Source organism: Schistocerca cancellata, chromosome 4, assembly GCF_023864275.1.
Source record: "Schistocerca cancellata isolate TAMUIC-IGC-003103 chromosome 4, iqSchCanc2.1, whole genome shotgun sequence".
Classification (NCBI taxonomy): domain Eukaryota; kingdom Metazoa; phylum Arthropoda; class Insecta; order Orthoptera; family Acrididae; genus Schistocerca; species Schistocerca cancellata.
The window spans coordinates 340,876,555-340,900,672 of record NC_064629.1 but is presented as its reverse complement, the minus strand read 5'-3'; the positions used below and the strand labels follow the sequence as shown (position 1 = coordinate 340,900,672).

General features: G+C 39.0%; 1 protein-coding gene across 1 annotated transcript in view; it reads right to left on the bottom strand.

Annotated features, from left to right (window-relative positions):
* Window positions 1-1,235: 1,235 nt before the first annotated feature.
* The window catches only part of LOC126183443 (lysosomal aspartic protease), a 29,428-nt gene continuing 6,545 nt past the window's right edge, over window positions 1,236-24,118 (bottom strand). The window contains exons 3-9 of the mRNA XM_049925431.1: window positions 19,779-19,902; window positions 19,576-19,694; window positions 17,247-17,446; window positions 15,092-15,214; window positions 14,827-14,983; window positions 5,211-5,303; window positions 1,236-1,709 (exon numbers count right to left, since the gene is read on the bottom strand). Of these exons, the coding sequence (XP_049781388.1) occupies window positions 1,548-1,709; window positions 5,211-5,303; window positions 14,827-14,983; window positions 15,092-15,214; window positions 17,247-17,446; window positions 19,576-19,694; window positions 19,779-19,902 (978 nt within the window). The 3' untranslated portion in view covers window positions 1,236-1,547. The remainder of the gene's footprint in view (window positions 1,710-5,210; window positions 5,304-14,826; window positions 14,984-15,091; window positions 15,215-17,246; window positions 17,447-19,575; window positions 19,695-19,778; window positions 19,903-24,118) is intronic.

Here is a 24,118-nt window from a genome sequence, read left to right as displayed (position 1 = left end):
ACCAGGGAGATACTGTACTGGACAGAGTAAAGATTATGGCCACCAGCAGGCACATGGTTGTCAGGTGTGAGGCCTTGCTGTTCCATTGTGGCCCTGTTACAGACAAGTTGTGAAGATCATAGCTTATTTATTATCAATTTTTGACACAGTTATTAGAAATAATGTCAGTGAGGTATGTTTAATTTTCCTCCCTGCCCTTTTAACTTCAGAATACCACACAAATGTGCTAACATGCTCCATCTATAGGTTAAATCTCTGTTCCCTCTTGCTCCAAATCAGTCAGAGCTCAATGACATTCCTTTAAATGTAGAAAGGATCCTGTGATGACCCATTTAAATTTGACAAATATTCAGTCATCTCTTTCTACATGATAGGAATACAATGAATTACTTCAGACATATCTCATTTGAACATAAGATAAATTAATTCTGTATTAACAAAGAAAGTCAAGGACTTTTTACTCTGGGATGTCTTGTGACGGCATTCAGATGGCCACAGAATGTACAAAATGTTGCTGTGATTTACGTCAGCTGAAGATGGACATGAAGTCTTAATTCTTCAAGGACATGGCTTGCATTCATAATTTGTAACAAGTTTTGAGTCTTGACACATTATTAGAAAGAAAGAGATGTCAACCAAGCATGGTCGTATTGCAGATGCTGTACCATCGCCTTACTCCACGCTTTTGATCTGATTTGGCCAGCCAGTTACACAGGAACCTACATATCAACATGGACTATGAACCACAGTGTAATTCTGCAGTTTTTAATACAAACAAACAAACATCAGCAGAGGTAAAAGAAGTGGTGACATAAATATTGTAGCATATTTGTGAAACAATCTGCCTGGCATATAACCACACTGAAGTCATGTTCAGGATGAAAGTAATGATGGGAAATGAGCATATTTCTAAGCTTCCCTTATAAAGCATGCCACATGACTTGAGAAGACAATTTTGGAAGTCAATATGTGGAACCCACAACTGAATAACAAAACATTGGCAAAAGACTTTTCAACTGTTACACTAGCAAGAACTTTTTTTACATATTGTGTCAAATATTAGTGAATAACCCATAGCTACTAATTATGTGTTTTAACTGATTAAGGATATGCCATAATACTTTTCAGTGGCATGCACGGCATGCATTGTATATACACACACACACACACACACACACACACACACACACACACACACACACGGGGGGGGGGGGGGGGGGATAGATAGGTAGATGTTGATTTTCAAGTGTTCCAACTTTATTTGGTCTTCAACATTTCAGAGACAATGTCTTACACTGCCTAAATGAACTTAAATTTGGTAAATACATAATGCATGTACATTATAACAAAATTCATAAAGCCTACTTTTTTGGCAATTTGTTAATTAATAACAAGTGATTAAAGCTTTACACAAAATTTTAAACTTAAATCAGTGTCTTTACTACAGGAAAAGTCATTTTTAAATATGTAACAACACCCATTAGTATCTGTATTATGATCTGCAAGACGACGTTACGGACTGGTGACTACTGCCAGAACACTTATTTCTACATAGATTCAGCAAAACCAACACGATTGTTTTGCATGTCAAATTCTGTGTAGAATCTGCCAATAAAAACATCTCCCAGAATCCACAGCGGGCCATGTGGTGGTGGTATATCAATGCCCATGAAGCCAGACAAGCATACAGTTTTCCCAAATGAAGATACCTGAAATAGGTTATAACAAATTAAATACATAAATATTTGGTGTACTTAAAGTTTAAGTAGATGTTTTCACATGAAACCCATGTTTTCAAAGAAACAGCTTCTCATTTAACAAATCTTCATTGCTATGCTTTTGGTGAGAGGAATAACTGAAATTTGACACACATTTGTAACTATGTAGCATATAGAACAGTACAGTCCAATGGTGTGCAAAACAAAGGATGCTAGTAACTGTCACTGACGAGTAACAGCTCGATGAAACTGAGCGCACACTGAAAGAACTGTTACAGTACAGCACAGAAGGTGACAAAGAAACATACGACGAGAGAACAAACATTTTCATTCAAAGACAATAATTACACAGAGGTCGCTGATGTACAATGGTTTCCTGGACATGACATGGTTCTTAATAGGGTTTGTGATCACCATGGACAGCAGTGCATAATCTGCAATATGCTCTCATGCTGGCCATAAGTTTGATAAGGCATTCTGGGGGCAGAGCATTCCATTCCTCCTCCAGTGTGATTGGCAACTGTTAGATGGTTGTTGGTGCATGGACATGTTACAATACACCTCCACAATGTATCCCACATACGCTCAATGGGATTTAAGTTGGGGGAACATGCATGTCTTTTCATTTGCTGAATCTTCTCTCACTGAAGTAAGCTGATGCAACTGCACAGTTCCTTGCTGTCTAGCAGTGTCACCCATAAAAATGAAGTCAGGACTAAATGTACACCCCTTAAGGAACATGTGTGTACATCACGATAGTGTTGACTGGTGAGTGTCCTGTGTTCAAAGATTTTGATGTCAGCCTGCCCATGCAACATTTTACAGCACCACAAATCTTTTAGACCACCACACTAAACTGATCAACATTATTGCAACATTGTACTTCTACCCCAAGCACATCTTTTCAGGACTGCATTTGGTCACGACTTCATTTTTATGGATGACAATGAGTGAGTGCATACGTGGAAGAGCTTGTGGAACAAAAGGATATTCAGCAAATGAAGTGGCCTGCCCGTTAGCCTGACTTCAATCCCATCGAGCATCAATGGGATGACATGCACCAACAACTATCCAGCAGATGTCAATCACACTGGCGGAGGAATGGTATGCCCTACCACAACAATTCCATTGCAGAGCATGCACTGCGGTTTGGTGATCACGCATCATTAACAACCATATCCACCATTTGTAATGTCAGGGGACCAACATAAATCGAGGTGACTTCAGTGTAATTATTGTTTTTGAATGAAAGTGTCATGTCTGTTCCTCTCTGTAGCACTTATTTCTATGTATAAGTTTCATCAAGCTATGTTACTTGGCAGTGAAACCTCATGCAGAAGTTACTTTTGTTAAGTTTTGCACACCAATGTAGAGGCCCACAATCATGTTTCTTCCAGACCTATAAGGTTCTTGCAACCACTTCAGGAAAGCGAACACTTACAGTGGAACTTAGAGTAGACATCTGCATCATTTAAGCCAGGATAGGTATATAAGTAATAACTTAACATAGCTACCAAGTTACTATGAATATCCACTATTCTATACATTCACGATGAGTAAATAGTGAACCCCTTAATGTAAAACCCCTCAAATTAGTTTTTTTTTTATTATTCTGATAGAAACTTAAAATCCCTAGTGTACTTCGGCAACTCAAGAACAGATCTTGGAAAAAATAAAACCCCACTTATATCTGTTTCTGCACTGGTAGTTAAGTGCTGAGCCATTAGAGGAGCATCTGGTCCTACATTTGAAACCTGACTATTGTTTTTTGGTTGAGGTGGTTGCCACTAGATATTGTCTTTACTGTATTCAGCTTTGCATACTCAGCAACAGCAACAAAATGCGCACTTTTGGACACTCCCTCCGTATTACTGTTTAGGCAATGCTTTAACAAAAAATTAGAGGCTCAGAAAGTGAAGAAGAATGATGTTACTTCATTAGAGACAAAGTGATGACAGTTTGCCAGTTGAATGAGAAGTGCTCGCCAGTAGTACGAGATAAATTCATCTACTGTGCTCCATTAAGCTCCTTTAAGATACATATTCACAGGAAACTTTTGTGAAATACATGGTTGGACTTCATAGCTACACAGAAACTAAAAACTGACTAAATTTCATGATTTATTTTACACACGTAGTTTCGTAGGACGAAACTGAGGAGCGCATCTCCAAGGTCATGGAACATGTCAGTTCACGAAATTACAACATAAAAGTAATAACAGACAAAATAAAATTTTTATGAACCCAAATAAAAGACAAACCACAAGTTTATGTAAATGCAAACAACATAACATTGGAAACAGCCAATTTTTCAAGGAACTCTTCAACAGGCGAAGAGTGACCCATGAGGAAACTAGTTTCAATTTGAAAGAGTGGATTACTGCTAAAAGCTCTTAATTCTTGTGGTACCTTATTGAAAATGGATGCCGCAGTATACTGCACAAGAGTGAAGGAAGTACAATCCAAATGCAGATTCGACTTCTGCCTAGTATTAACTGAGTGACAGCTGCTAATTCTTGGGAATAAGCTGATACTGTTAACAAGATTGGTTGGTTGTTGGGGAAAGGAGACCAGACAGCGAGGTCATCGGTCTCATCGGATTAAGGAAGGATGGGGAAGTAAGTCGGCCGTGCCCTTTCACAGGAACCATCCCGGCATTTGCCTGGAGCGATTTAGGGAATCACGGAAAACCTAAATCAGGATGGCCGGACGCGGGATTGAACCGTCGTCCTCCCGAATGTTAACAAGAAGTGACAGTAAAGAATATATATGTATTGAGAGGCCAATGTCAGAATAACCAGACTAATGAAAAGGGGTTGACAAGATGTTTGTGAACTCGCACCACTTATTGCCCAAACCACGCATTTCTGAGCCAAAAATATCCTTTTAGAATGGGAAGAGTTACCTCAAAATATAACAACATACAACATAAGTGAATGAAAATAAGCAAAGTAGACTACTTTTTGTGTCAAACTATCACTCACTTCAGATACCATTCAAACAGTAAAGATGGCATCAAGTCTCTGAACAAGATCCTTAACATGCACTTTCCATGACAGCTTACTATATCTGAACACCTAGAAATTTGAACTGTTCAGTTTCACTAATCATATGCTCATTTTGTGACATTAAAATGTTGGGTTTGTTGAACTGTGTATTAGAAACTGTAAAAACTGCATCATACTATGATCTAGCATTGGTTTATTTTCTACTAGCCATGAACTTATGTCATGAACTGCACTATTTGAAACAATGCCCACCTTGCACACAACATCCTTTACTACCAAGCTAGTGTCATCAGCAAACAGAAATACTTTATAATCACCTGTAATACTATAGGGTGTATCATTTACATAAATAAAAAAAAGGATTAGCCCCAGCACTGATCCCTGGGTCAAAATGTGTCACATTGAAGGAAATGGCAGCATAAGAATGAGGAAGTAATTCTTGATCATTACTAAGATATTATACTGCTGTAAATATTTCAACTTACCCTGAGAACATAGTCCTTTCCTAATAGTGTGTAATTTTTCCCACCAAGAACAAAGTCAATAGCAGGTAAATTAGGAATCTGAGTGCAGTCAACCTGGAAAAGGAAGTACAGTCACATACTGGCTACACTATAAATGAAAAATGCATTTACACAAAACACGCTGTGGCATTATTAACATACTATAGAGAACATCACAAGTGTGTTCACAAATCTGTACCCCTGGGTACAGTGGCACGACATGTGCAGTACTCAAATAGCCTGATGAACAGGAGCATTAAATAACTTGACTGTGACACTTCAATCGACTGTCCAATGCATTATTGATGGGTGAGATAAAATTAATGTGTTAATGGATGGACCACATATTAAAAAGACAGCATGGTTCAGGAAACTTACCTGGACATCTTTCATTGCTACAGTTCCTCCAGACATGTTTTGCAATTTATAAGGAAAAAACATTGCGCAGATATGTCAGTTTTGAAACAAGGATTCAAGACCTGAACATCCGAGGAAATGAATTGAAATTTTTCAGCTCTGCTTTCAGTTGCACTGTATACTATACCTTGGGGAGACAAATTAGAAGTCATTGCTTTACACAGTTACACTCTGCTTAGGTACAGGTATTACAGCAGAAGCAATTTGTTATGGTGGTATGCTCGGGTAATCATTTTGTTGTTATCAGTTTTTTCTACATTTAAGACAACTGCAGAGAGCTCCCAACTCCATGCTCCAACACTAATGAGCATTCTGTGTCTTGAGGCAATGTGGGGCCTGACAAAAATTTATTATTTTTTAACAAAAATAATAAAACATTAAGTTTTTAAAATTGTCCGGTTAAGCACACAGTATTTGGCTCATTAGCTCTGTCATACTACACTCACTTGTCATTATTGTGTACAGTGTTCACCAATCTCACACTAAGCCGTTCGCCCCCCTCTGCTGGGAGCACACTGCTGCCTGACTTTTCATGCATAAACAGTTTTGTAACCCATGCTGGCTGGTGACAGGCTGCCCACAGACAGGTGCTCTAGCTGGAACTGCCTGCCCTATGATATACTGATGCAAATGACAAAAAATATTTTATAAACTTCAATTTTACACAAATTCCTAGCATTCCTTGATTTAATCAGAAAAATGTTACGTCACCGCAACATCCAGAAGTTAAACTACAGCAAAACAATTTTTTAACATACCTAAAGGAAAATATACTTGGGTCCCTTAGAAAGAAGTTTACCTCAAATTATACTCTAGGAGTGACCCAGAATTAAAATTCAAATTTACTCTTTTCCTCTTCTCGAGGTGAATGTGGTAGAAACTGAAATACAGCCCACAATAAAAATATTGTCTCCATGGTAAATCCTGAAATATGTATTACTACCACTCTTTCATAGGACCTTAAAAATCTTTCCACTTATAAGTTAACAAACAATTACGTTTATCTCAATGAAAAGAGCAACTCTTCTTCCAGTATAACATACTAACAGGACTTGTCACTCCAGATGGTGGCTGCTGGAAAGAACTTAGACTGTAGGAGAGAAGAAAGTTCGTAGCACTATGAAGTCATTACACAACTGCAGTTAGACTTTCTGCAGGAGACAGCTTCCCTTGCTCATCATTCTTACTGCCACCTATTTCACCTTGTTCCTTTAGATCAGTTACTATAATCTGCTTCGTGAGAGGCAGGAATTCATTGTCATAATGGGACAAAGAGCTAAAATGTTCCACTTGACAGATATAAAGCATTCAATTCTTCGGCATAAATCTTTTTTACAGTAACTGCTGTTGTACTGCTGTCAGAAGTTCAACACAGTTGGGCCACAGCTTTCCAGGTAGCTACAATCATATGCTCAGCAAGCATAATTTTCATTAATTCCTTGCTACTGGAGTAACAAAATAGACCTCTGCACAACATCAATTCCCTATTTTGCTAAGACTTAGTGAACCGTGCTAAGGTCCACAGGGGCAGTTAACTTACACTTCGGAAGAAAGAACACTCATGGGAAATGAAGACAACTTTTGATGTGGAGATTATTCTATCAATAATAAGAGCAGTATCTCATTCTGCAGCCATCTTGGCATCTAAACATCTAAATAATCTAAATTTTTGTAGTCTTCCAAAAATTTCTGTTGCTGTCTTAAATGCAAGACACTGTTTTACGTCTTAAAAACATGAGGTACTTTAAAAGCTTTTAGCATCATTAATAGTGGGCACATTGCATTTTAATCAACTTTAACACATTGCAGTGTTATTTACTCTGTTCACCTCAATGACATTTTATACTCTAGTAGTGTACTTTCTGAGGGGAGTAAATAGCAAATTACTAATTAAGCAACACTTCAACAATATACTCTCCACCTTTTATCACACATGATGATGTATTATACTTCCCCGATTGCAAAATTTACATGTCCATAGCCACACTTTTCACTTATTAGATCCTTAAGCAATTACTCTTAAGAGCAAATGAATTAAATTGTCAAATCAAAATGAAAATTAGGTGCCCCACCTCTCACCAATACAAAGTATCTGAAGGAATTGTCACGACATTATGACGTTGTTTGTGAAACAAAGGTAATGACTACTATGAAGTAGAATGTCAAAAAATGTGTCCAAATAGTTGCTCTCTAATTACTTTAAAACACTCTACACGCATGACTATACACAACACAGTTGAACCTCTGATTAACCTCAATGTGTAGCTTTATCAATAAGATGATCCTTCATAGTTATGAAAGTACTACATAAAGGCACTTCCAAAACACACCTGATGCCAGTGTCTGCATTTACTGTACTTACAAACCAATCAGAATTTTCCAGGCTGTCTGGTTGTATTAACTGTACAAGTACTATATTTGAAGTTACATGCAACTGAATTCTTTTTCAAAATGCAAGTAATTGATAGATGAATCTACTCAACAAGTGACAGCACAAGAACACACACACATAAAATGGTATTACAGTCTGCAAGCTTTTGGAGCCAGTGGCGCCGCCTCCTGGCAGAAGGGTTGAAGGGGAGAGAGGAGAGTTGAAGGAAAAGGACTGGTGTGGTTTAGGAAAAGGGATAGATGGGATGAGAAGGAAAGAGACTGTTGGGCACTGAACTGGATCAGATTTGAAAACCTGAGAGCTTAAAAGTGGAAGATAGGATAATATGCAAGCCAGAGATTATTGCTAATACACCGTGCAAGAGTTAAAAAGAGCAGAAAGGTAAGTGCACTGTATCTGATAGTGGTGGTAAGGGGACAGCAAATAAAAGAAAGGTCAGAAAATGAAAGATTTAAAAAACTGAAAGGAAGTGAAGAAAGGAATAGTTACTATGAAGAAATGTTGACACCAAAGAAATTAATGTAAATTAAGGCCAGATGGGCGGCAAGAAGGAAGGACATGTTGCAGCATCAGTTCCCACATGTCAAGTTCTGAGAAACTTGTGTAAGACTCCAGATGGCAAATGCGAAACAGACACCAAGGTCATGACTCGTGTTTTAGAGCATGCTCTGCAATACGATACTGTATGTTGCCAGTTTACACCCTCTGTCTAAGCCCACTCATTCTAACTGATAACTTAGTGGTAATCATGCCGATGTAAAAGGCCGAACAGTGTTTACATAACAGCTGATATGACATGTGTTGCTTCACAGGTAGCTCTTACTTTGATAGTATGTTTTGCCAGTTACAGGGCTGGTATATGTGGTGGTAGGAGGGTGCATAGAACATCCACATCTACATGGCTACTCTGTGAATCATACTTAGGTGCCTGGTAGAGGGTTCATCAAACCATCTTCACAATAATTTTGTTATTCTACTCTAACTGCGTGAGGAAAAATTATCACCTATACCTTTCCATGCAAGTTCTGCTTTCCCTTCTTTAATATGATTATTGCTTCTCCCTATGTAGACTGGCATCAACAAAATATTTTCACATTCAGAGGAGAAAGCTGATGACTGAAATTTTGTGGGAAGATCCCGCAACAGCAAGAAACACCTTTGTTTTAATGATGTCCACCCCAAATCCTGTACCATGTCCATGACATTCTCCCCCTACTTCTCGATATGACAACACATGTTGCCCTTCTTTGTACTCTGATAATCCTATCTGTAAGAATCCCACACATGCAGCAGTACTCCAAACCAGGATGGACAAGCTAGTGAGGGCAGAGTCATTAGTAGATCTGTTGCATCAATAAAACAGTCTTTGGTTCATCAGGCTACTCGAGCAGTAGCTATCTAGAGATGTTGGATTCTTCCCAGGCTTAAAGACGGGATAATTATACTGTCTCACCATTGTGACAGGAAAGCACCCATGAGCCAAATGTGGTTGAAGATCCCGAGGAGACATTGCCTCTGGGCAACGTCCAAGTATTGGATCATCTGGATATGGATGGTATTTGGGCCTGGGGCCATGTCCTCTGACGAGGTAAGAGCCTGCAAGAATTCTCATTCAGTGATGGGTTCAGTGCGGTGCATTTCTGCCAGCGAAAGGTAGCGGGATAGGAAGAGGATACTGATGCTGTTGCAAAGTGTCTTGAGGTTTTCTGCAAGGACCAATGAATCAAGTGCACAGAGCACCTTGGAGGTTCAGACCCTGAACAGCTGACTCACTGGCAGCCCAGAAGCCTACGGAGCTTGGACCAAAGCTGTGATGAAGAGGCATATGTCACCAGGGAGGAAACCTAGCACTTCCAGCATTCCTTTTTACTCTGCTTAACAAAGAGCCTTACCATGAAGACACTTAAAAGTGAGGATTTTGGTTGTGAAGGGTGTTGTTTAAATCACTGCGGCGCCCTTCGATGGTCCCGGACAGCAACTGTTACATCCTTGGTCCACCGTGGAACCTGTCTATGAGGGGAACGTGGGATAGGGGTGACAATGGTGCCAGAAGCATGAAGAATAGTGGCAGACACATCTTGCATGATCACATCACCGCAATTTGAGAGGGAGGTTTAAGTGCACAGTAAGTGTGTGTGTCTATAAAAAAAACAGAAAGTGGTCACTGTCACAAAGATGATCATGGGGCGACCAAAGTAGGGAAGCCACGAGAGCAGGGGATGAGATCCTGAGATAGATAGCAGTAAAGGTGCCATGAGCAGCACTGAAGTGGGTAGGGGGAACTCTCATTGAGGAGAGTCAGTCTGCAATAAGTTGGTCAATTACGAGACCCCTACCCACTGAAGTGGCCATCTCCCACAATTGATGATGGGCATAAGGAGGAGAAACGGGGCAGGAGTTGCTGCATTACGGTAGACAGTTCAACATAAGGAAGTGGCATACCTGGAGGGAGCTAGACATTGCAGACAAGGATTGCCAGAGTCGTTTGCACTCTAACCACTATTGCTCCCAAGTTGGTACAAAGGGGGATCCAGTCCCTATTGACATCGGAGTGAACCAAAGTGCAGACTCAACCAAATGCTACCCAGGGACCAACATGGCTCTAACAGAACGAGAGTGGTAATCACAAAAGTGCATTTCTTGAAGAGCAAGACAGAACACAGAATTGGAGGAAACAAGACCTATTTCCGGTACGTAACAAAAGTATCCATTGCAATTCCACTGGATGATCGTGTGGTGAGAGTCCAGGTTAGATATAAAGAAACCGAGAGGTGGTCATGTCACTCCATCTGTGGTGGGCACGGTCAAGGATGACGTTAACAACCATAAATAAGATATCAGACTCAGGTTGCGAGGGGGGCAGGTTGCACCTCTGAGGGCACCAGGGAGGGGGATTGTCTTGGGAATGAAGTTTGTTGTTCTCTTTCGGAGGATGAGGATGAGGACAGGGCACAGAGGGTGTACAGGTGTGTGCAAGATCTGAAACTGAATTAAAAAGGGCAACCCTAGGGTGCACTGATGGTGCATCTTGTGGATGAGTTGTGGTAGAACGCTTCCAGCCTGAGAGATGCTGGGGAGAGGAGTTCTGGGCAGGAACCCCATCTCCAGCAGGTGCCGAAGAAAGGGGCACTACTTCAGCTGTGGAGGGGGAGCGGCTCCCAGAGGGAAGGTCATGGGAACTGCAAAGGACGGGCAAGGAAAATGAGGATGGGGCTCGGTTAAGGATGAGGTAGGTGGGGGAAAGGATGTAACACAGGCAAAAGTTGACAAAGAAAGTGACAATGGATGGTGTGTAATATTTTTGGCGAGCCTCAGCATAAGACAGGAGATCCAGGGATGGACTCACTAACTCACGTAAACTCAACCTGGTGTGCAAGGGGAGTGACTCATGAAAATTCACACATGCAGGTGGCGGGACACAGGAGCTACCCTCATGGAGTGGGTGTCCACAGCCACCACACAGAGGGTCCACCATACAGCGGGAAGACATGCCGAAAACGGTAGCACTGAAAGCACCTCATAAGTGGTGGGACATATGGCTCCACATCACAACTTTGGCACATTACCTTGACCTCCTCTGGGAGCGTATTCCCTCAAAAGCCAGAATGAAGGTTCTCTGGTATCTGTGTGGTTGTATTTACAACCCTTCTGCAAACGTCTAACAAAATGAATGCCGCGTCATTCCAGATTAGCCTGGAGTTCATCAGTTTTCAGGATGAGGCCCCTGTGAAAAATCACTCCCTTGACCATATTCAGAGGTTGGTGAGGGGTAATACACAGTGGGACATTGCCAAGACCATCACAAGCACAAAGAGCTGCACACTGAGCAGTAGAAGGTGCTGTGACCAACAGGGAGTCCGACCACATCTTACTGAGAGACTCCACCAAACTTATCCTTGATATTCTCCACAAAAAACAATGGCCTTGTAGCAGTGAATGTGTCCCCATCAGCCATAGTACAGATGAGGTTGCAGGGAAAGCGTTTCATCCCAAGACAGTGATCCTGGCCCTCCTCCCATAGTGTAGCAGTGGAAGGGAAGGCTGCCAGGTCATACAAAGCAGCATTCAATGATCCTTCACCATTCGAAGAGAAGGCCATTTGAGACCAGCCAGATTTTTGCAGCTTTATACGCTTCATATGCCAAGCATCCATCCCGATACCACCCACTCCGATCAGGGGCTCTCCCAAATTGACACCACCCATCCACAGCAATGGCCGCCTGGCACAGCAGCTGTTGCCAGTAGTTGCAATGCTTCAAGAAGACAAGCAATCACTCCTTGGTGTACATGGGGAGGGAACAGCTCAGGTGTCAGTAGTGTAATCCTTGTGTTGTCAGGGGGCTCAACCAGATGAGTACAAACAGCCCCACCACTCTGACAGGCTACACGTCCTGGTGACGTAACAGCATGGAGGGGACTACAATGGGGAAGGAAGAGTTTAAGGAAGGGGGAGAGGAATCCACACCATAGATGCTAGGAAGGAAGTTCTTCCTCAAATGGCTCACACTAAAAATAGAAAATTTCAAAGTGGAGGTCAAACCTATGCAGAGACCTTAATGCCAAAAGGTATGAAAGACAACAGGCAGAAAGAACAAAATTGCAAGCAATACAGGGAACCAGGTGGACAGCCAGTTCAAACTAATCTTAAAAGCAAGAGGGGGGGAAGGGTGGGGCAACGGGTAAGGAGCAAGAATAGGGAGGGAGGAGCAGGGTGAAGGAAATGCAGCCAGAGAAGGAAGAATATGCTGCAATAGCTTGGGCCCTGTGTGCGCCATGCATGAAAGAACTATTAGGCCCCTGGGCAGTCTTACTCTACAACTTTCCATCAATTACTACTAACTGTGGCCTCTCTAACAGGAATTCACGAATCAAGTTGCATAAATCAGACAATATTCCATAAGCACACAATTTAGCAATTTGATTACAAGCTGTTTGTGAGGTGCAGTGTCAAAAGCTCTCTGGAAATCTAGAAATACAGAATCAATTTGAAATCCTTTGTCGATAGCACTCATCACTGTACGAGTCAAGGACTAGTTGTGTTCCATTAGAGCAATGTTTTCTAAATTTGTGCTTTGTGCCAACAGACCTTTCCCCTCAAAGTAATTTATGATGTTCAAACACAATATAGGTTCCAAAAATCCTGTACTATATATATGTTAATGATCTGGGCCTGTAATTTAGTGGATTAATTCTACAGCCTATATTTGAGAGACATGCAGGGCGGCAAAAAGATATTTTACGTGTGGCGAGCAAAATCTGACAAAGGAACTCTTGTCAGGGCACGATTTTATGAAGTCATGGCCTTGTTGAAGTAACTGCTTAATAAATTTGGAGTACACCACTTGTCACACAGAATTATCCTGGTCTTGAATGTACTAATCAGCTACTTCGACAATGCCGTGACTTACTAAAAATCATACCCTGAAATGAAGCCCATTCTGTCCAAGATTTTGCCCACCACACCTAGAATAGCTTTCCGTCACCCTCCCAATCTCCGCAATATCGTTGTCGGACCCTATGCTCCTTCTGCATCTATCTCCTTACTCTATGGCTCCTACCCCTGTGACCATCCTTGCTGCAAGACTTTCCCAATGCATCCTCCTACCACCATCAACATCAGCCCTGTAACTGGCAAAACATACTAGCAACGCAAGAGCCAACTGTGAAATGATACATCATATCAGCTGTTATGTAAACACTGTTTGGACTTTTATATTGGCATGATTACAACCAAGTTATCGGTTAGGATGAATGGGTATATGCAGAGGGTGTGTGTTGGCATATTACCCTATCTTCCACCTTTAAGCTCTCAGGTTTTCAAATCGGACCTGGTGCAGTTCTCAACAGTCAATCTTTTCTTCTTACTCCATCAGATAAGTCTCCCTGACCTGGGGTTCTGTGTGGCTTTTCTGAACTCTTCCCCTTTTCCTAAACCTCACCAGTCCTGGCTCCTGAAGCTTGCAAACTTAAATACCTTTTTTATGTGTGTGTTCTGCCACCACTTTTTGAGTAGATTTTTTATGTATCCAATTACTTATACTTTCAAAAACTGATTATTTTTGTTGATGTCTCAACGTACAACAATTTAAGTCCATGCTGAATTCTTGTGTTTTCTTTTGTGGCACCAATGATGCATTCACCTCCACTATGCTGAGACCCTCAAATGATCACACAAACCAACTTGTCACCATTCATTGGACTGCGCATTCACCAGCGTGTAATATTTCCCGGAAAAACCTAATTTTGTTTAATTGCCTAACAAATTAATGAGGAACCAAAAAATTATGCAAACCTGTTTTAGTGATGATGATGATACATCACTGAGAGCCACAATACAACACATTGTACTATGATGTACAAAATGAATTAAGGTGAACTTCATTAAAAATTTTCCATTTCAATATTTTTCAACAGTAACAAGAACACAAAGTAATTGTAACTGTATTGCTTTCTTAGGATTGCAAATATTTATTTCCTCCCAGTAACAGTTATCACCTATTTGCTGTGCTAATATTATAAAAAGAACAAATATATTTCCTTCAAAACAGTTTTTTCCATCACATTTTTGGAAAGCATTTGCCAATTTTAAAGTTATTTTCATGGTTACTACTGGAATAAGGCAAAATGTAATGAAGAGTGAGAAATGGTCTGTCTGTGGATTTTTTTCTTCTTTTGGGGAGGGAGGGGGGGGGGGGGGGAATGAGGAGGGGTGAGAGGGGCAGTGGAATGATCAATCAACTTAACAATAATAGGAAAAAATTATAAAAACACTTCCAAAAGGTGTCTTACCATGTATTCTCCACCAACAATTGGTGTAGCTCCAATGGCCTTATTGAGGTCTTTTATTTCACTAAGTGGTCCAGCGATGAGGCTGGTGCCAGTATCAGCAATTGCCTCACAACCAGATGCACAGAATGTTGACTGACTGGCTCCATTCACAAGAACTCTATAAAATACACTCAACAGATTAAACTTTTCCTGCCTCATAATTTTACGTTTATTATGGTAATAGAACAAGGTTCTGTAGCTGAATGGATTATTTTAAGACCCTTACTTGTCCATTTTGAACTGCCAATACATTTTACGATCCACTGGTAAATATGTGAAGTCACCTTTGTAGTGTTTTGGATCAGAACCACCAAGAATAAGTTCTCCACCCAATGGCGCATCTGGGTCTCTGTGAAAACAAAAAGAAAATATAGCTATATCTTTACAAATTTGTTGGCAGATTTTTAAATTTATTTTAATTAAATGTAGATGTCAAACATATAACTATGCCCAAAAAGAGATTTTAAGCAGTGATAAAGAGTGATTTAAAAAGCAATTTTCAACTAAACATACTTCATTTTTTGAAGTTTAACACTTAACCTGGAACAAGATTATCAAATCAATAAAGCCTTAATGGTAAGAGAGCACAGCTACTTAAACTTCAATGTTCATGGCATGTAACAAATTACTAATTTGCAAATTTATTGTTGGCAATTAACATATGAGAACTAATATTCTCAATGTTGGATTCCTAAATGAGAAATGTGGGCTAATTAGCATCAGAAGCCTGGAACTTTAAATTCATTCACTGATAAGCTCTCTCTCTCTCTCTCTCTCTCTCTCTCTCTCTCTCTCTCTCTCTTTATACACAAAATTCAAGCTTTCGCAACAAACTGTTGCCTCATCAGGAAAGAGGGAAGGAGAGGGAAAGACAAAAGGATGTGGGTTTTAAGGGAGAGGGTAAGGAGTCATTCCAGTCCTGGGAGCGGAAAGACTTACCTTTCCCTCTTTCCTGATGAGGCAACAGTTTGTTGCGAAAGCTTGAATTTTGTGTGTATGTTTGTGTTCGTTTGTGTGTCTGTCGACCTGCCAGCACTTTCATTTGGTAAGTCACATCATCTTTGTTGAGATAAAAGGATTGTTACTGGTCCCCACTAATTTTCAATGCTATCCACATTTCAAGGCAAAAGTCCCATCTGGAGATGGGCACATTACAGTATTGCAATCCCTCCAGCTACAATATCCTGTTTCATAATCTTGCTGCATCTGTGACCAAATGATTAATCTTTATGATCTGTCCAAGTGAAAACATTAGTGGTAACTTATCTGGAGGGCAATATGTGGGAAGGGAATCAGATTTCACAATTCTTTGCTCATACTATAGACTAACCAGACCAATCGTACTACTTAGATGAAGTGCTGTGTATACACACTTGGCTGTACAGTATATTGGCAATGAAATTTCAGGTTGCTTCACACTAAGCCATTTGTAACCACTCCTGCCAGGTGACCAGGTGTAAACAGCTTGCCACAGAGATCTCAGGCCGTAGCAGCTGGCTCTACCTCTTGGGCAGACATTTGCAAACTGCCAGGAATTTTAATTAAGATGTAATTGTCACAACTGTGGAAAGCTATCAACATTCCTTCCTACTTTTAGGGGATCAAAATTAATTAGGGGACTGAGGGATGTTCTAAACTTATTCAAACAGATGAATGTTAAACAATACACTAAATTATTCTATAATTTACAAACAAAGTTGAGAGCAGCCTTCACTGACCAGATGATCTACTGGCATACAGGGAGTAATCAGTGAACACAGGAATCAGACAGACAATTATGACAGACACTGTCTTTTGTCCCATTTCCCTTCCAGCCTTCACTCCAACCATCAAAACAGTAGTTTTTGAGGGCACTGTACCTCCTCTATGGAGGAGAGCCATTTGAATTTTTGCACGAATTTAAGGGTTGCTACCATCTTCAGATGAAAAATCAACACTTTTCAAAATCATCACACCAGAATATAGATTACAGCATGTTTCTCAGTAAGGCAGGAATCTATTACAGTATCTCCCATTTCAGTTTTAAATCAGGGGTAAATTTGCATTTAATGTTTGGGGCACTTAGAAATTGAACTGGTAAGTCAACCAGAGAGTCTTCATTAAAATGGGTTCAAAATTTTCAATGATGTGTGTTCATTTTTAATTATCTGGGGTTTCTTGCTTTGTTAATGGCTTGTTGCAAATCCACATGTGCATGCCCCAATGCATGACACCCCAATGCATGACAAACCTTGCCATGATGGCTGTGTTTCACACTGACACACCCATACTTCGTTTTCCCGCCCACTGTGCTACACTTTCAGTATTATTTTTTCAAGAAATTGAGTAGTTACTCTCCCACTTAAAATTTAAGCCTAAGCTGTGTGCTGTCTAGTCATTACCTGCTTAGATAGAAAGAGAAGACAGGTGCTGAAACCAATCCTTGTTTGAACATGTTGTAAAACACTGGAACCACACCATCAACTGATATGGTGCTATAAGCCATTCCAAGGATACCATCAAATTTGGCAGCAACAAAAGCAAGACCAGGTTCACTTATTGCTTCTGCAAATGTCTGGTTCCTTACCTCCAAACCACCAACCTGAAAAATGTACAGAATGTGCTAAATCTATGTCTAAAAATAATTTTATTTTTGACAACAACAACATAAAATGTTGTTATTTCAGTCTTTTGTGACCTTTTGCTCTGTGGTAAGAAAAAAAATTTAAATACTGATTATAGCATGACCTTGGCCCTAACCTTTTCCTGTTACTCTGTCAGCTTTAATAATAATATGTTGCCATCTATCCTGCTGATAGGTATCAACTTCACTAAGGGTTGTCACAATACTGTAAGTTTTGTGCACCTGCCATTACACAATGAGCTGTCATGTGATTGACAGTGGCTGCTTACCAGCCTCTACATAAATAGGGAATGTTCCTAAATGCCCTGTTGCCACTAATTCCCTTTATGGTAGAATGCATTACGTGTATTCAGGTAAGGCATCATGCAAACTATATCATGCCATGACTGTACAAAGATTGTATAAAACTTCAGAACACGAGATTGGTCTGCTCTCATTGTCAAGTGCTTTGAGGAACTCTTGTTTTCAGCTCTTCTGGTGTGGCAACAGGGTAAGCTGCTTATCAAAAATGTGAAGAGAAAAACTCATTATTTAAAGATTTAAAAACATTTGTTTTCAGTCCATTTCTCCACCTCCTTCCATTGTAAAAGAACTAACTATTGTTTGGAGGAAAAGCAGGAAACTGCAAATTCCCCAAGTAAGACTCCACCTTTAAAAACTTCCATGGCAATAGTTTATAAACAATTCTATATTTAAAGTTTGCTGAGGAGGAACTTTCAGCATCCCCATGTATTTAGATGTCTGAGGATAAAAAAAACATGGCTGTTTTTGTAGCAGTTACAGGCATTTCTTTCCCCAAGCATATGCTTGGCTAGTGCCTGAAAAGGACACTATTTTTTTTGTTTCCAAACATTATAAGCAAAGAAAATCCACTTGCATACAGTGTTGTGCATCAAACTTGTCTTAATGTTGAAATTACATGTTATACAATGGAAAATGTTAAGCACAATACATAAACTACACAATATTACTAGTTAAATTACCTGTAATATTGTGTAGTTAAACTATTTATTGTACTTAACATTTCCCATTGAGTAAAGTGTGATTTCAACATTAAGATGAGTTTGATACACAACACTGTATGCAAGTGGTGGATTGAATCTTTGCTTATAATGTTTGGTAGCCAAAAACTAATATCCATTCCAGACACTAGTCAGTTGCTTCCTGAAGATCGCACAATAAGCTGAAAACTAGATTGAAATAAACAAAAATAAGTATATAAACAACAGTGTACTTTTTACTCAACCTAAAATTTAAATGTTTACTTCTCCTGTACACCATTCGAGAGTAGGATGCAAGAGAAATGAAAATGGTTCAATAAGCTCTCTGCTAAGAATTTAAGTGCAAATTGCAGAGTAGTAGTATAAATAAACGTATAGTGTGGCACCAGATTGGGCTTTTTAAATTTGAATGCTATAACTGCTGATTCACAATTACCACAGCAAAGCTGCTGCAATAAAATCACACACATCTGCATTACAACAACAAAGTCCAACTACGAAATTTAAGACCTGCTGATATGCCTCATTCAGTTGTCTCTAGACCAGCCTTCACCATTTCATGTGGGTCCACAACCAACTCAGATTTTGTGAGTTCCTAGCAACTGATTTAACTGCAGAATGCTTTCTTGTCTATAGGCATTTCCAATCATTCAGCCAGGTCCACAGCTACTAACAATTCTTGTCAAAATTTGACAGGCTAGCAACTAGGACAGTTCCTATGACTTCATGGAAAACACCATACTCAACATGCCCCGTAAGGGGTCTCCCAGCCAATGACACCAAATGCTCATTTCCATTTTACCATACTCAACACAGTGAAACCATTCCAAAGTGCTATATAATGTTCAGATTTGAGTGCACTGTTCATGTTCTAACACCTGTGATTGGTTACTGTACATTTTACTCCTGGATCCCAAATGTGTTTTTGTTCTGAAAGAATAACATGGTTTTCCTCACTTAATTCAAATTTTATGAAACTAGTTCAGGTTTCACCTAACTTAATTACCATTGCTGAGAAAGATACACCCAATTATGCAGTATATGTTACAGAAAATTACTTATTCCATCGAGATAAGTTAAATTTACCTGCACTGTATCAGTAGACAAATAGCCAGAAAGGCTTCCAGAACCATACTGTATTTCAAACTTTGTTCCATTTGGCTGGTATGTGCTGGACAGCCCATGATCATATTTGTTATGCAGCACTGGAATGAGAAAAATTACATATTACTTAAAGCTGCATCATTACAGAGACTGGGTGGAATGAAGAGAAATAAGTGACAGCTTACAGCATGCAATGCTTGTAACATGACATTTCTTTGATGGTACCCACAAATTTGAAGATCCTGTATCAAACACTACTCTAAACTTCTGTGGTGGGTTACCAATGCTTATTGGTCCATAGTACTGGGCCTGAAAAATTTACAAGCGATATTAGGTATATTTCTTCAAAGTCACACATACAACACAGAAAGCATATAAAACAAACTCAAGTTGACAAACTACTTTATGGCAATTATCTAATCACACTGAAAATTTATCTGCAGCTTATGACATACATGTCTGATTATCTCTACAAGTTATTAATCTCAGGTGAGACCAACCATGTGCAACATACCAGACTGCTTCTACTCTATATTACTGTTGGTTCAGTCGAAGTCAAAATTAATTTAATATGTTTGGTTGATTTTTAAAGTTATTTGGCTACGTTTTGGTGCCTATAGGACAACCACACTCCTGTCCTATCACCTCATTAATCATCTTACAGGTTACAAAAATTTACACACACACACACACACACACACACACACACACACACACACACACACACACACACACACAGTTTTGATGGTAAAATAAATAAAGTTTAAAGGTATAATATAGTTTCTTAATTCACACAATAATAGAACATACGTTTTTTATACAGTTACTACAGGCATCATCACCTTAGCGTATGATAAGTACTATCAAGTTAACTATTGCAAATTAAATGCAAGTCCACAGTTAGGATCAAACAATGTTCCAAGATGATGTCAAAAAAATCTAGTTTAACCACATTAACTTGACAGTTACTACAACAGCTGTTGAACTTTTCCTGCATGATGGGGCTTAAATCTCTGCAGTTCTTTGTGTGAAAAGACCATGGACTTCAATGCATGCAGTGGCATCCTGTTTGGACATCTTGTGAACATCATCTGTAGCACAAGAACATCTTTGAGAATATTAAATCTTTTGGTAGAGTTTATAGTAGTTTGGACAGGAAAGTTAACTGGAAATAAACCTCAATATTATTGCTTGCTATCTAATGTTTGAAGTCCCTTTCAAGTTAACTCACAAAAGTTTACAAATTCAATGAATGCAGAGCCCAACTTAAAATGGCAAAAGTGTCTCGCATGAAAACCTCACCAAGACTGCAAGTCCACAGCACTGTCACTGAGAAATTATTTCAAGTCCCAAAACTGAACTCTGGAAAATTCCAACACTTTCATAAAGTGACTCACTGTGCATACCAGCATAGGCCCTACATCTACTATGGCTCAATGATAACTGACCAGGAGCCAAGATGGCCACCTCCTTCATAATAATTTCTATTCTGTTGTGGCAAATTTCCATAAACATGTATCAAACAATAATTATCCATGCAACAGAATCTGGAGTAGAATTTCCTCAGCTTTACAATGCTGTGCTCACTAAACTGGCACTAGAGATATTACCAGTTTTATCAGTGAGGGATCTAAACACATCTGTTATCAAATAATTGAAAACAATACAAAAAAACATTTACTGGAAGGTATCTTAGTCTAGTGTAGCATACAACAGCTAATTTTATTTATTTACAGATTTTACATAAAGTTTATGCTTTTGTATAATGAATGCACACACTGGCTTATAATTCAAATCCTATTAACTATCAGACTTCTGATAGCATGCTTTGATTAGAGATTCTGAAGTGCTATCCACTGAGACATGGTTTGCAAAACTTGCCGAATGTACCAGTTTATGAATCTGTATAAAAATTTTGATGTTGACTAACTTTAAAAACTAAGTCCGATTGGGGGTGCATTTAGACTCTCCTACTTGTCTTAATTTTCTCTTTACATCGGTATATTTGCTCATTTCCATGCTGTAAGATTGGATTTTACTGATCTTTAGTCTGTGTAGTAATTAATAATCTTTTCCACCCACATTGTGGCCTATGCTCACCATCCCCTTCAACAGTTGCCAGAAAAACTTTCAGTTTGCTTTCAAATTTTACTTTGTTGTCTGCCAGGCTTTTTATATCACTAGGTACGTCAAAAATTTTTGTTGCAGCATTGTGCTCTCTTTTTGTGCTAAAGATAACCTTAATGTGGAGTAATGGACATCATTTTTCTCCTGGTATTGTAATTATGTACATCATTGTTCCTTTTGAAGTGTAGTGGATTATTTACAACAAACTTAATGAGGGAATATATATAGTGTATATAGTGTGAAGCAGTAATCAGAATGCCTAACTCTTTAAACAGATGTTTACGAGATGATTGTGGGTGAGCATCTACACAGACACACTGCATAACACTGTATGGTGCATGGAAGATGATACCCTGTACCACAACTAGTGATTTCCTTACTTGTTCCACTCGCAAACAGGGCAAGGTAAAAGTAATCGTCTAGATGCCTCTGTATGAGCCCTAATTTCTATCATCTTTGTGGTCCTTACATGCAATATATGTTTGCGGCAGTAGGCTAATTCAGTAGTCTGTGTTCTAAGTGCAAATGTGGCTGACTTAAGTTGTTATAGGAGTTCCAAAATGTGCTTTTCCAGTTTAATTCTCATCAGCAGGGAAACTCTAGAATTTTGAAGTGTCTACCCTATATTATTTCCACACCATGGTGTGTGAATGTGTTATCTTTTTAAAATTTAGGGCAAGACAATTTGCAGCAAACCAGCCAATGATACTTTTGACAACATTGTTTACCATTCTCCTGTTTCTACATCTATATTTATACTCCGCAAGCACCCAACGGTGTGTTGCTGTACTTATACTTTGATTACCATACTAGAGTCATCTGAGTAAAGAACTGATTCTGCTTGTTGTATATTAGACATGATCATTTACATGTAAGAGGAACAATACTGGACCTAAGACTGAGCCTTGGGATCCCATGCACAATTTCACCTCAGAGTAATGTACCCAGACTACACAGGCTGAACTACTAAGTACAACGTTTTGCATTCTTTTGGATACATATGACATTATCCATTTGTTTGCTGTATCATCAATCACAGAAGACTTCAATTTATCTACGAGAATACTGTGATCCACAGAGTCAAATGCCTTGGATAGGTCATAGAAATACCACCTGGCACCATTTTATTATTTAATGCTTGTAAAATTTGGCAAGTGAACATGTAATGGGCATTCTTAGAAGAGAAACTCTTCTGAAACAAACCCATTTGCCAAGGATATTATTGTTACTAAGGTGAGATACTATTCTAAAGTAAATCACCTCAAAAATTTTGGAAAATGTCACTGAAACAGATCACTATTTATTGACATCTCCTATTACCCTCCTTAAAAAGATGTTTTAACAACAGTATATTTCAGTCTCTCTGGAAAAATGCCAAAATTGGTAATGCATTATTTATTCCAGGCCACACAGGGCTTATATGGGAACAATCTTTAGTATTCTATTGGAAACACCTTCTTAACCAGGGGACACTTTACTTTTGAGAGAATGTACAATATTCTCAATTTCAGAAGTAGCTGATACATTCTTATGATTCAATTTTATAACAGCTACTTTTTCAACATACTGCTGTGATTTTTCTCCAACTGTGTGTCCTGTACTTTCTATGATATTTAAGAAATGATAGATATTTGCTATCTGTGATTCGTGATTTATAGTCCTTTTGTTCGGTTCAATAGTGATGTTATCCTGTTCTTCGGTTGGTGGTCTTTTATCTTGCTTCACTACATTCTACATAGCCTTAACTTCACAGTTGGAATTACTGACTTCTGACAATGTCCATGTTCCTTTATTTTTTTAATAACCTTTCTAAGAATTTTGAGTAGTTCTTTTAGTGTGCACCTGCTGCAGGATCTTTACTTGGTCTTGCCAACTGATACATTCCACTTTTCCTTTCATTAGATACTTCAGTCTCCTATAGTGAACCATGGTTTTTTTTTTTTTTTTTTTTTTTTTTTTTTTTTACATGTGTGTAACATCCTTTCTGTCTGGCTTATTCAGAAAGCCATTTTCAAATAATGAAACGAATTTATCATAGAACAGATTAAATTTTATGTCAGAAGTTCTTACATTATAAATTGTATCCCACATCATCTCTTGTCAAATGTTCTTGAAAACATTTGCCCTGGAGTCAATTATTCTAACTGGTTTTCACTTAGGACTACCTGTACTGTAAGAACTTATTTATCGTAACTGTGCATCATGACCAGAGTGAGCATTTTTTACGGGGTAAACAGTTATTTTCTTGCTTTCGAGGTTCACAAAGAAAACATTATCAGTTCCTGTCCTAGTGTCTTTATCTGCCTGTGTTGGAAAGTTAATTACCGACATCAATTTGTAGGATCCAAATAAAGTTTGCATATCATCTTCCTATCTCAACCTGTTGGAAAATCTACAA